The sequence below is a fragment of the Petaurus breviceps genome, unplaced genomic scaffold (genome assembly GCF_028583685.1).
Source record: "Petaurus breviceps papuanus isolate PSGF00001 unplaced genomic scaffold, PetGlider_PUasm1.0 76, whole genome shotgun sequence".
Classification (NCBI taxonomy): domain Eukaryota; kingdom Metazoa; phylum Chordata; class Mammalia; order Diprotodontia; family Petauridae; genus Petaurus; species Petaurus breviceps.
This window is the reverse complement of record NW_027186473.1, coordinates 10,620,169-10,633,901: the sequence shown is the minus strand read 5'-3', so window position 1 is coordinate 10,633,901 and position 13,733 is coordinate 10,620,169. Positions and strand designations below refer to the sequence as shown.

The 13,733-nt window shown below is 37.7% G+C and overlaps 1 protein-coding gene across 2 annotated transcripts in view; it reads left to right on the top strand.

The window, feature by feature from the left end:
- Positions 1-13,733, top strand: part of SCFD2 (sec1 family domain containing 2) — a 438,813-nt gene that overhangs the window by 63,998 nt on the left and 361,082 nt on the right. For both annotated transcript variants that reach the window (XM_069105227.1, XM_069105228.1), the window contains exon 3: positions 12,748-12,875. In XM_069105227.1, coding sequence (XP_068961328.1) covers positions 12,748-12,875 — 128 coding nt within the window. The remainder of the gene's footprint in view (positions 1-12,747; positions 12,876-13,733) is intronic.

Genomic DNA, 13,733 nt, shown 5'->3' with positions numbered 1-13,733 from the left:
TTTTTTTCTTTTTGCTTTTTGGAGGGAAGAAGGCAGGGCAGTTGGGTTAAGTAACTTACCCAAGGTCACACAGCTAATAAGTATTAAGTTTCTGAGATCAGATTTGAACTCAGAGCCTCCTGACTCCAGGGCCAGTGCACTATAGCTACCCCTCATGTGTTTTTTCTAATGTATCGAATATATCTTCTCTTAAAGGTAGAAACCATAAGAAGACCTTTGCTTTCCCAGGGTCTCACAGACATTTAGTGTCAAATAGTCTTTGCACCCATGAGAAGAGTCTTTAGGAAATGCACCAACTTGAACCCTAGGTTGCATAAATGCTTGGTTTGCAGTTTTGGTCTGATAGTGTTTATAAGCATCTTTATTAAAGTTGTAGCATTTAGATAGTAAATAGAGTTAGTAAAATAGGATCTCAGGGATATTTATGATTCTGTACTTTACAGGCAGTTGATAGAAGTGTCTGAGAGAGGGGGAACCACTGGGAACTATATTGTACACTGTTCTTTATTCCTTCAAAATATAATAATTTAGAAAATGGTTGTTGACAATTTGTATAAATATGACTGGACAAGACTGTTATCCAATCATTAGGCACTAAGCACCAGTAGAAAGGCTCAGTAACTTATGGCTACAAGGTTATTTATACCCTAGCACTCTAATTCGCTACATATCCCTTTTTGTCCTGCCTGTGTGTGGCTACAAACTGGGGAGCTTACAATAAGAGGGAGAGTTATAAGAGTATGTATCAGTTTGCATTGTGGAAGAGAGATTAGATGCCGGGGTGGGGAACTTGCAGCCTCGAAGCCACATATATGGCCTTCTAGGTCCTTGGGTGAGGCCCTTTGACTGAGTCCAAGTTTTACAGAAGAAATACTTTTATTTTAAGGGGATCTGTTCTGTAAGGTTTGGATTTAGCCAAAGGCCACACTTGAGGACTTAGAGGGCTACATGTGACCTTAAGGCCAATGGTTCCCCATCCCTGGATTAGAGAATATAATAAAATGCAATGGAGTAGTTGAATGGGTGGTCTGAATTCTCTTCCCTTGATTTGGAGCACACATCATGAGGTAATTTAAGGAGAAATTGTCAATAGCAAAGCAAAAAAGCTCCTTGAATTAACTTATTTGAACATATAAAAGAAAAAAATAGTTTTTAAACTTCACCAGTGAATTCGAGTGTTTGACTAGATAATTAGCATATGAGTCACTGAATAGTGTTAATGAAATGTGACATTGTTTAGGGGGAGGCAGGGAGCTTTTGACAGGAGACAGGAAGAGTCATGCTAGTAAACTATCCTTTGATCTTCTCTGTGACTTCCATCTAAAAATTTTTTGTGGTTGTTAACTTAGCTCTCAATGATGGTGTATGTTTATCATGTTTTTAGTATATGGTTTTTTAGCAGCAAGTAGGTATTTAAAAATACAGCAATCTGGAATCATGACAAATCAGCAGAAAGTTGGACAGGCAGTTAAGAGCTTTGGATTAGGAGCCAGGGAGCCTATATTCTTAGTCAGCAAGCATTTCTCAAGTACCTACTACATACCAGACACTGTGCAAGGTGCTAGGGACACAAAGACAGGCAAAAACAATTGTTATTGTTCATGCGCTCATTTTTTGTCTGATTCTTTGTGACCCCACAGGCAATAGCATTCCAGGCCCTTCTATCCTCTACTATATCCCAAAGCCTGTCCAAGCTCATATTCATGCTTCCATGACTATCATTTCATCATCTATCATCCCCTTCTCCTTTTGCCTTCAATCTTTCCTAACATCAGTTTTTTTCATTGAGTCTTGTCTTCTCATTATGTGGCCAAAGTATTTAAGCTTCAGCTTTAGTATTTATCCTTCCAATGAGTAGTCTGAATTAATTCCTTTAAGTGTTGACTGGTTTGATCTCCTTGCTGTCCAAGGGATTCTCTTCAGTCTTCTTCAGCACCACAATCCAAAAGTATCTATTCTGTGGCATTCAGCTTTCCTTATAGTCCAACTCTCACAGCCATACATTACTGCTGGGAAAACCATAGCTTTGGTAACATGGACCTTTGTCAACAAGGTTATCTCTCTCTATTATACCTTTTTTTATATGCTGTTCAGATTTTCCATAGCTTTCCTTCCAAGGCATCTTTTAATTTCATGGTTGCAGTTGCCACCTGCAGTGATCTTTGAGCCCAAGCATGTAAAATCTGATGGTCCTTCCATTTTTTTCTCTATCTGCCAGGAAGTGATGGGACCAATTGCCAAGGTCTTAGCTTTTTTTTTTTCAATGTTAAGCTTCAAACCAACTTTTACACTCTCCTCTTTCACCCTCATCATTAAGAGGCTTCTTAATTTTTTTTCACTTACTCCCATTAGAATGGTATCATCTGCATATCTGAGATTGTTTGATATTTCTACTGGCAACATTCTCCTGGTATTTCACATGATGTACTCTGCATCTGTAAGGTAACAATATATAGCCTTTCACTCCTTTCCCAATCTTCAACCAATCAGTTGTTCTATGTTCTATTCTAACTATTGTTTCTTGACCAGCATACGGGTTCCTCAGGAGACAAATAGGATGATCTGGTACTCCCATCTCTGAGAACTTGCTACATTTTGTTGTGATCCACACAGCAAAAGGCTTTAGTGTAGTCAGTGAAGCAGAAGTAGATTTTTTTTTCCTGGGATTCTCTTGCTTTATCCATATTCTAGCAAATATCGGCAGTTTGGTCTCTAGTTCTCCATCTCATCGAAAACCAGCCTGCCCTTCTGGTAGCTCTTGGGTCACATATTGCTGAAGCTTAGCTTGCAGAATCTTAAGCATAGCTTTGTTGGCATGTGAAAGGCATGCGGTTGTTTGGTAATTTGAACATTCTTTGACATTGCCCTTCTTTAGAATTTGGATTTAAACTGATCTTTTCCAATCCAGTAGCTACTGTTCTTTCCCAAATTTGCTGACATATTGAGTGCAGAAACACTATGACAGAAATCATCTGTTAGGATTTTAAATAGCTTAGGTGGAATTCCACCACCTTCAGTAGTCTTATTGTTAGTAATGCTTTCCTACAGCCCACTTGACTTCATTCTCCAGGATGTATGAATCTGGATTGGTTAACCACACCATCATGTTTATTGGTGACGTTAAGCTCTTTCTTGTATAGTTCTTCTGTGTATTCTTGACACCTCTTCTTAATCTCTTCTACTTCTGTTAAGTCCCTACCATTTTTGTATTTTATCATGCACATTTTTGTATAAAATGTTTCCTTGATATCTTTAATTTTCTTGAAGGAAGAGATCTGTCTTTCCCATTGTATTGTCTTCTATTTCTTTGCATTGCTCATTTTAAAGAAAACTTTTTTTGGGGTGGCTATGTGGCACAGTGAATAGAGCATTGGCCCTGGAGTCAGGAGGACCTGAGTTCAAATCCAGCCTTAGACACTTAACACTTACAAGCTGTGTGACCTTGGGCAAGTCACTTAACCCCAATTGCCCCACCTTCCCCCCTCCAAAAAGCTAAAAAAGAAAGAAAGAAAACCTTTTTTATCTCTCCTTGTTGTTCTCTGGAATTCTATATACAGTTGGGTATGTCTTTTCCTTTCTCCTTTCCCCTTCCTTCTTTCCTCAGCTATTTGCAAAGCCTTATCAGATAGCCATTTTGCTTCTTTCTCCTTTTTCTTTGGGATGTTTTTTGTTGCTGCTTCCTGTATATTGCGAACCTCTGTCCATAGTTCTTCATGCACTCTGTCAGATTTAATCTCTTAAAACTATTCATCACTTCTTCATATTCATAATCGATGTTATTTAGGCCATAACTCTATGGTCTGATGGTTTTCCCCACTTTCTGCAATGAAAGCCTGAATTTTGCAATAAGAAGCTCATGATCTGAGCCACAGTCACCTCAGGTTTTTTTCTCCCATGGGGACATCCCTTTATTTTCCAATTTTAAAAGGTAGGAATACAAAGGATTACACATTGTGAACAATCAGAGACCTCAAGGATCATTTAGTAGGAGCCTCTCATTTTAGAGAGAAGAAAACTGAGGCTAAGGAAAGGGAAGTGACTAAGTCAGGGTCACACAGTAAGGCAAAGGTGGCCAGCATTGGACCAGACCTTTCAGGGGTCAGGGGTGGGGTTTATCAAGGGTTATAGTTGAGTCTTCTCTTGGCCTTGGGATGGGGCCTGGCTGAGCACTTAGGAGCGTAGGAGGCTGATGGTCTTTGGTTTGGGGGCTGTCCAATCATCTGACTGGGAGTGATATAGGCTCCTGGCCCCTGGATCTATGTGGGCTCCAGTTCAGGCAGGAGCTGACCACTGGAGCAACCAGAACTCTCTTTAGTATCTGTACTGAGTCCTGCCTCCAAGGGCTGTAAGCATTGCATGCTGTGAAGCTGTGCTGGCCCAGGGGCCTTTGGGGGGCCTGGTTCCAGAAAGACGCTCCCAACTGCAAGTGAGAGTCCGACTTCTCAGAGTTTTGTATTATCTGGGCATAATCTATATCTTTCTGAGTTGGGAAGTGCCAGCTGGAGCTCCTTGGGGAGATCTGGGCCTTTTCCTGCTTTAGTAGATCAAGGGGCATTTCACCTGGGAGATCCAGGGAGGATAGAAGGCTACACCGTTTCACCAGCTGGGGGTAGATAGGGTCAAGCTCTGTCTGAATCTTATTTTCACAGGTTATAATCAGATCCTTTACTTCCATTTTGGCTGCTGGAAGGGTGGCAGGTCCTCTGTGACTGGTGGTGGCAGCGGTGATGGTGTTGGCAGAGGTTGTCAGGCCCCTTCTCCAGGAGGGCTACTTCCCTCAATGACTATAGCAAGGGCTGCCTGCAGGTTCAGGATCAAGGTGTGATCATGTCAATTACACATGAAACTGATGTAGGTTAGGGTTCCATTCCTAACTACTACATCCCTTGAGGAGGGCAGGAGTTGTTTCTTTGTTTTTAGATCTTTACTCTCTTTCGCCAGTCCCCGATGCCCTACCCAGTCAAGATACTTTAAGCAGTAAGGGCTCAATCAGTGTTTGATGAAGGAGTGAGCATGTGGAATGGGCTGCCAGTGCTCCCCAAACTGGGACTCTCTAAGCTAATGCTTGAGCACCTTCAGTGGGTGCTACGAGGATGCTTATTTGACCAGGATGGGCTGGATGGCCTCTGCTGTCCTTACCAGCTCAGGAGGCTTGGAACCCTGAGAATGAATGAATGAAGGGAGGGAGATGCTGGCAGTGATTGACAGAAACACCTGAGAACTTCACAGGGTTCTTCGACAGGCTGCAAGAGAGAGAATGAAGAGAGAGGAAGGGAGTGAGAAGAGGAGGGAGAGAGAGAGGTAGAAGGAGAGAGAGAGGGAAAAGGGGAAAGGGGAAGAGGGAGAGAAGGAGAGGAGAGGAGGGAGAGATAGGGGGAGAGAGAGAGAAAGAGGGATAGAGAACGAGAGGAAAAAAACTCAGGTTTTTTTTTTTTTTTTTAAAGCAAACTGTTTAGAGCTTCTCTACCTTTGGCTGCAAAGAATACAATCAATCAGATTTTGATATTGATCATCTGATGATGTCTGTATGTAGATTCACCTTTTGGGTTGTTGAAAATGAGTATTTGCTTTGACCAGAAAGTTATCTTGACAGAACTCTATTAGTCTTTGCCATGCTTCATTTTGTACTCGAAGGCATAACTTGCCTGTTATTCCAGTTATCTTTTGATTTCCTACTTTAGTATTCCAATCTTCTATGATGAATATGACATCTTTTTGGATGTTATTTCTAGAAGGTGTTGTAGCTCTTCAAAGAATTGAGCAGCTTTGGACCTCTTCAGCATCAGTGGTTGGAGCATAAACTTGTATTACTGTGATGTTGAATGATTTGCCTTGGATGTGAACAGATATCATTGTCATTTTTGAGATTATACCCCAGTACTCCTCTTCTCACTCTTTTGTTGACTATGACTACTTTATTGACTACTCCCATTTATTTTTAAAAAATTTTATTTATTTATTTTTAGTTTACAATTTTCTCCCCTTCCCTCCCCAAGACGGCATGCAATCTGACATAGACTCTACATATACATTCATATTAAACATATTTTCACATTAGTTATGTTGTAAAGAAGAATTATAACCATGGAATGAACCGCAAGAAAGAAGAAACAAAACAAAACAAAAAAGAGGGAGAACAAATAGTATGCTTCAATCTACATTCAGACTCTGTAACTCTTTCTCTGGATGTGGATAGTATTTTCTATCACGAGCCTTTTGGAGTTGTCTTAGAACCTTTTATTGCTGAGAAGAGCAAAGTCTATCAAAATTAGTCATCATAAAATGTGTCTGTAACTGTGTACAATGTTCTGGTTCTGCCCCCCTACTCAACATCAGTTCATATAAATCTTACCATGCTTTTCTGAAGTCTGCCTGCTCATCATTTCTTATAGCACAATAGTATTCCATTATATTCATATACCACAACTTGTTCAGCCATTCTCCAACTGATGCTCCCATTTCTTCTAAGGCATTTATGCCCACAGTAATATATGTAATGATCACCTGAATTAAATTCACACATTCCCATCCATTTAAGTTCACTGACACCCAGGGTGTTGATGTCTAATCTTTCCAACTTCTGTTTGACCACATACTGCTCACCTTGGTTCATAGATCTTACATTCCAGGTTTCTATGCAATATTGATCTTTTTTTTTCTTTTTGGAGAGCAATTGGGTTTAAGTAACTTGCCCAAGGTCACACGGCTAGGTTTTTTTGTTGTTGTTGTTGTTGTTTGTGTGTGTTAAGTGTCTGAGGCCGGATCCGGACTCAGGTCCTCCTGACTCCAGGGCCAGCACTCTACTCACTGCGCCACCTAGCTGCCCCTGTAATATTGATCTTTACAGCATCAGACTTTACTTTTGCCATCAACCACATCTTCAGCTGAGCCTCCTTTCAGCTTTGGCCAGCTGCTTCATTCTTTTGGAGCTACCTGTCCTCTGCTCTTCTCCAGTAATGTGTCAGGTGCCTTCTGACCTAAGGGGCTCATCTTCTGGCATCATCTCTTATAATTTTAATACTGCCCAGGGAGTTTTCTTGGCAAAGATCCTTGAGTGGTTTTGCCATTTCCTTCTCCAGGGGATCACCTTTTATCAGAACTCTCCACTATGACCAGTCTGTGATGGGTAAAGTTGCACAGCATAACTCATAGTTTCATTGAGCTATGCAAGCCCCTCTGCCATGACAGCATATTGATCCAGAAAGGGGCAAAACCAGTCCCTACCCTCAAAGAGCTTATACTCTAAAAGGGGAAAGAAAGCATATTCTAATCCTATTCTATTACTTACTGCATGTGTGACTCTTGAAACATGACTTCTGTTCTCTGGGCTTCAGTTTATTCATCTGCAAAATGAGGCATTTGGGCTAGGCTATTTCAGAGGGTCTTTTGAGCTCTAAATTCTTCAAAATTTTATAATTTTTAATCTTAAAAGTATGAACTTTATAGAAAAATCAACCAGGCCACCTAAGTATGAGTCAATTAGAAATAAAGAGGCTATAGAGAATTTATTTTTTCTAAAATCTATCACTAAAAGAATGACAGAAGAATTCTAACCTTTGTATGATCTTTGTCATAAAGAAAATCAGCATGGTATACATTTAGCTTTAATTGTAGCTAGATGGATTAAATGTAGGTATCTTTTAGTCTCAGTAAACTCTCCCTAATCTCAAACTGACAGATTTAATAAATTAGTGAGCCAATTAATCTTATATAATCCAAGCTCTTTAATTTTTTTTGGCATTTTCATATTGGAATAGGCCATAAAAGAGAGGTATCCAATAACCTATTGTGGTATTTCAGACTAGTCCTATTAGATTCAATAAATGGCCAGACCAAAGTCAAGTCAAATTAAGTTAATAAGCATTTGTTAATCACCTATTATGTACCAGGCACTGTGTTAAGCATTTGGGGATACAAATAGAAGCAAAAAGACAGATAGTACCTATCTTCAACAAGCTTACATTCTAATAGGTGAAGACAGCACATACAGGGGGAACTGAAAAAGAGGGAGGCAGGGCTGTGGATATATGGTGACAAATGGAGAATGCAAGATGCAGACCTTCCCCAAAATAGATGTTTTGGAAAGAGCTCACCAATGGAAGATGAGACTGCAGGATCAGAGCCAGGAGGCAGGTCAGGCTTTGTGACTAAGTCTGGAGAATGAGAGATAGAATGGTTGCAGAGGACAGTTCCTAGAGTTGGAAAAGTGATGAAAAAGAAATGTGAATTGTTTAGTGGAGATAGAGTTTTATTAGTTATAAAGTCTGTTGTCACAATTATAATCACATCTTATAATGTTTTCTATGCAAAAGAACCTAGTTCTATAGACTATATGACTATGGATGTCAGTAACGAAAGTAGAAGGGCAGCTAGGTGACTCAGTGGATAGAGTGCCAGATTTGGAGTCAGAAAGACTCACCTTCCTGAGTTCAAATCTGGCCTCAGATAATTACTAGCTGTGTAACCCTGGTCAACATTTACCTCTGTTTGCCTCAGTTTCCTCATCTATAAAATGATCTAGAGAAGGAAATGGCAAAGTGTTCCAGTATCTCTGCTAAGAAAATCCCAAATGGGGTCATGAAGAGTCAAATACAACTGAACAATAAAAATAGAATACACTATAGAAACTGGTTATCCTAATTATTAGAAGACCTTTATGAGTGTGTGTATATAGATATAGTTAAGTATTTATATCTATAAATATAATTATCTTCCTATACATATATAAAACCATTTAAAATTATATTGCTGCTGAAATTCAGGCTCTGCTTAGTCAACTGTTTCTGCATAATTTTAATGTCATCCTGAAAAATATGAATAATATTAAATTTTGAGAAAAGATCGGAAACTTTCTGTATTTCTAGCAATAGATTTGGTACCACTTAAGACCAATAATTACTAACATTTCAAGGTCATGAGGGACACTTCTTTAAGATGAGATGTATCTATCTAAGAATCAACATGATTCATGAGGTATTACTGTTTTCATTTTACAATGTAGCAACTGAGTCTGAGAGAGGTTAAGTGACTTGTCCAAAGACACACGACTGATTAGTAGCAAACAAGACAAATTGCAGCTGGTGGAGACAGCATTCAGCCTGGAGGTCCAGCTTTACTACTTTGTGTGATCTTGGGAGAGTTAGGATCTTGGTGAACCTCAGTTTTCTCATGTATACATGTATACAATACTTATCATATGTCTATCTCATCAGTTTATTGTGAAGACACTATCTTTTTTAACCTTTAACACATATAACTGTAAACTGTCATTATTTCTGACAATAATAATAATAAGCCTTCCTGATTAATGTTAAGATTAAGTAGGTACCTTTGATATTATCAAGCACTCAAAGATTAGCTCTGATGTATAGGTGACAAGTGACGTTTTATAATATATTAATGTCCGATATTATTCTGAAAGACTATCTCAGCTACTGTTTAATGTTATCCAAAGCACAAGAAGAAAACCCTGTTCTTTCTGTTGTGACTTAACCAATCCTTAAAGTGCAAACACCTTACATGAGTATTTTGGGACATTTCCACATACGTTAAACATTGAACAAGAGCTGTCTAATTTGTTACATATGCACTAAGAAGAATTTTTGGGAACACAGTATTCACAATTATTGTTGTCTCTTTTTGTTACTAAAGAGGACTTTGAGGATGATGTTGTTAGCAAGGTCAACTGAATGCATAATGTAGGTGACCTGTATTTTAACCTTCTCAACCTTTTACAATATAATACAACGATCATTTGTTACACATTGGCTATGCGTCAGGCATTATGCTAAGCACTTGAGATACAAATAAGAAAAAAAAAGACCATCTTTTGTCTGTCTTCCCTATTTCAGAGTCAAGAATAAGTAGTTTAATCATAACAGTTATTTTAAAGAAAAATAAAGTCAGAGTATTTCAAATACATTCATCTTAAATAGCTGGTATTTTGTAGTTAGAAGGAAAATAAAGCTGGATTCTAAAACTGTCTTTATCTGAAGTGAATTTTCTTGGAACCCTGTTGGAAAGAACTAAGTTTATATCCAGGTGGAAGCAAAATACCTGATCTTTTTCCTCCTCTTATTTGGTTTTATGTCCTCTTTACCATTTTTCATTCCAGCTGGTACAATCCATCCTTATAAACCGACTAATGTATAATGTGAAAGTAAAAAAAAAAAAATTTTTAATGACCTATCTGAATGCAATTTGGGTAAAGAATAGTTACAATAATAACACATAATAAAATAACTTTCAAGGTTAAATTCAGGTTAGGCTTCATTATTTTACAGGGAAACTAACATTGAACTTTACCCTTTTTAAAACTAATTATAACTTCAGGTACCTCATCATCTAAACAGTTAATCAACCAATTATCAAGTATTTATTAAGCACTTACTATGTGCCAGACATTATGCTGGGCACTGGGGAGAAAAAGACAAAATTAATCAGTCCTTGCCTTCAAGGTGCACAAATTCTGTGAGAGACAATATGTCCATAAGTATATGTAAATATTTATATATTCATATATATTCACATGTATAAGCATAAACAAAATAAATGTAAGTTTCTTGAGAGAGGGTGGACAGGGCACAAGTAGCTGGGTAGATCAGGACAGGTTTATGAAGAAGTAGAATTTAAGCTGAGTTTTGAAAGAAATAAAGGATTCTAAAAAGTAGAAATGGGCATTCCTGGTTTAGGTCACAGCCAGTACAAAGGCAAAGAGATGAGAATGTGATGAACAGAAAGAAGGTCAGTGTGGCTGGACCAGAGAGTGAAGGAGGATGAGTTATGGATGAAAAGGCAGGTGGGATTAGGTTGTGAAGGGCTTTCAATGTCAAGCAGAAAGGTTTACATTTCATCTAGAGGCAATACACAGATAGTATAATTTACTGAGTGGGGAAATAATATAGTAAGACTGATGCTTTAGGAAAACCATTTTGGAGTGGAAAGATGGGGACAAGTAGAAAGATCTTGGGAAGAGCAGAAATAGCAACATCTGGTTACTGCTTAGATAGATTGGGTAAGTTAGTGTTAGGAATTAAAGACAAGCTGGAGGTTGTAAACCTGGGTGCCTAGAAGGATTCTGGTGCCCTAGACAGAAACGGGGAAGTTCAAAAAAAGGAAGAGTTTGGGGGAAAAGACAATGAGCTCTGCTGTTAAATCTGAGATACCTATGAGTCACCTAGTTTACATATACTTAACTAGAGTAGATGTTTTATCAATAGGATTTTCTATTAATATCATCCACAAATTGTTTCAAATGTTGATAAATAAACATGTCTTAGAGACATATAGGATTAAGGATGGATATTTAAATAGGGAAAGGATAATCTATTCACTAAACCCCAATTCTCACCCTTTCACCAAATCATTCCTCTTCATTCATCTATCTTCTTTACCAAATACATCCTCCCTCCTCACCCATCTGCTTAACCTGATTCATTCAGTATCATAAAGTGACAGATGAAAAGTAGAAAGAATACCTATCTCATCTGATTTTCTTCATGCTGCTTTATTAGTCTAAAATAAGAAGAAAAAAGATAATCCTAGAAGTAACCATCTAAAAACAAAACAAAACTTAGCATTATTTATGGTGGGCATACCACCCAACAAGGCAAAATGCACACATTTCTCTCCATCATGAGTCTTTTGGGATGATCATTTAAAAATTAAATAGAGCATCTTCAAGGAAACTAGATGATAGGAAATGTCCTGGGGATTTGGAAAGGGAAAAGCCACTGAAAGGGGACAGAAGTCATCTTTGTTCACTTATGCCCTATTTTTAAAAAGTGAATCCAAATGTGTATTTTTGGCATCCAGTCACCATTCTTCCAGGAAAAACACTGTACTCATTCACAAATTGGATATGGCACTTTGCTGAGATTGAGAGCTACAGAGGAAATGAGCTGAGATAAGCCTAACATAATCTTAAACTTCATGCCTTTTATGAAAGGTCAATTGTAAAAGATTTGTTGAAAAATCACCCTTCCAATAGTGTGACAGTCAACAGAGTTTGAAGCTATTGTAACTTAGCACAATTATTATTTTTCATTCATTAATGAGCTAATCTATTAAAAGGGTTTTGTTAAATATTTTCTAAGCAAAGAATAGTTGTTTTGTTGAGAACAATTATCTAGCTAATTACTTTGGGTTCTTAGACATAATATTTTCTAACATGGGGTAGCCTAGCCATTTTTGATAAAATTTTCAGTTCTAAAGTTTGCCATTTGGACAATTGTTTGCCTCAGTTTTATTAAGTGATTACTAAATTTATTAAATGACTTTTTAATAAATAGTTTTATTAAACAATCATTGATTATCTTTGGTGGCTCATTAGCAACTCATTGGTTTACATGCTCCCTAAAGTAATTTTGATTCCCCTTTTAATGTTTTTAAGTTATTCAATAATCATTTTCCTCATTCATGCTAACCTCCTGTAACATGGCATTATTTTCCTTCCTTCTCTCTATTTCTTTCTTTCCTTTTCTTTGTTTCCTCCCTTTCCTCTTTCTTTCTCTCCCTTTTTTTCTTCCTTTTTACCTTCTCTTTTTCTGTGTCTGTTTGATGATTCTGGGGGCTTTCATTACTTTCTTGGTGATAAACATTGATTCAAAAGAGTTAATCAAGCAACCCCTAACTTGATGAGCAAACATTAGCATTCAGTTTTTAAAAGAAAAAAAAGAAGATGGTTCTTTTCACCCCTTTTATTATGTACTGTAAATTTAGCCTATGTTCTTTGTGGTTTTATTGCAGTGACACACCAGCGAGGGCCCTCTGGGAGTCTTTACTGACCACCAAGCACAAAGAAGCTCTGATGGAAGTTAGGAGACACCTGGTGGAAGCAGCTAGTAGAGAGAACCTTCCCATCAAAATGAGCATGGGTGAGTCTGAGGAGCTAGCCCAAGGGGCAGTTCCCAGTTACTGTCATCATCTATTAGTGAGCCTGGAGGAAACTAACAGTTTTCTGTGGGGTTACCATGGTAATTTATGCCGAAAATCTAAGCCCTGGCTTCCCCTCCTCCCCCGACCAAATAGGCTACAATGAGATCTTTGAAAAGCTTTGAAGAGGTTGCAAAACATTCAGCTGGTATTAGAAAGGAACATATATATATATATTTATATATTTATATGTATGTGAGGTATAACATATATGTGTGTGTGTTCTTCCTAATACCATCTGAGCATTTTGCTATCTGTCTATCTGTCTATCTGTATATCTCTCTATCTGTCTGTCTGTCTATCTACATATACACATATGCAAGCATGCATATATATCTATGTATATACACATACATGTGGTATCAAGAACAGTGTGTGTATGTGTACATGGTGTTAGGAAGAAGCATGGAGATATATAAGTATGTGTTTTTGTGTATGTGTGTGTCAGTGAATGTGTATATATCTATTTCTAGCTTTGTATCTATAAAGATGTTCCTATATATATATCTATATATAGATGCACACATATAGATATATTCCTTCCTAACATCATATACATATATACTTATAGAAAGACAGGTATATATCATATACACGTATGTCTGTATATGTGTATGTGTGTGCATATATGTGTGTATATATTATATATGGTATTAGGAAGCAAGATGTGTGCACATATATAGATAGTGTGCGTACACGTATATATGTATTCACACACATATAGATCTATAGCATCATAAACACAAAATGTACATATACACACATAGAAAACCCTTATATGTCACACATATATACAAATG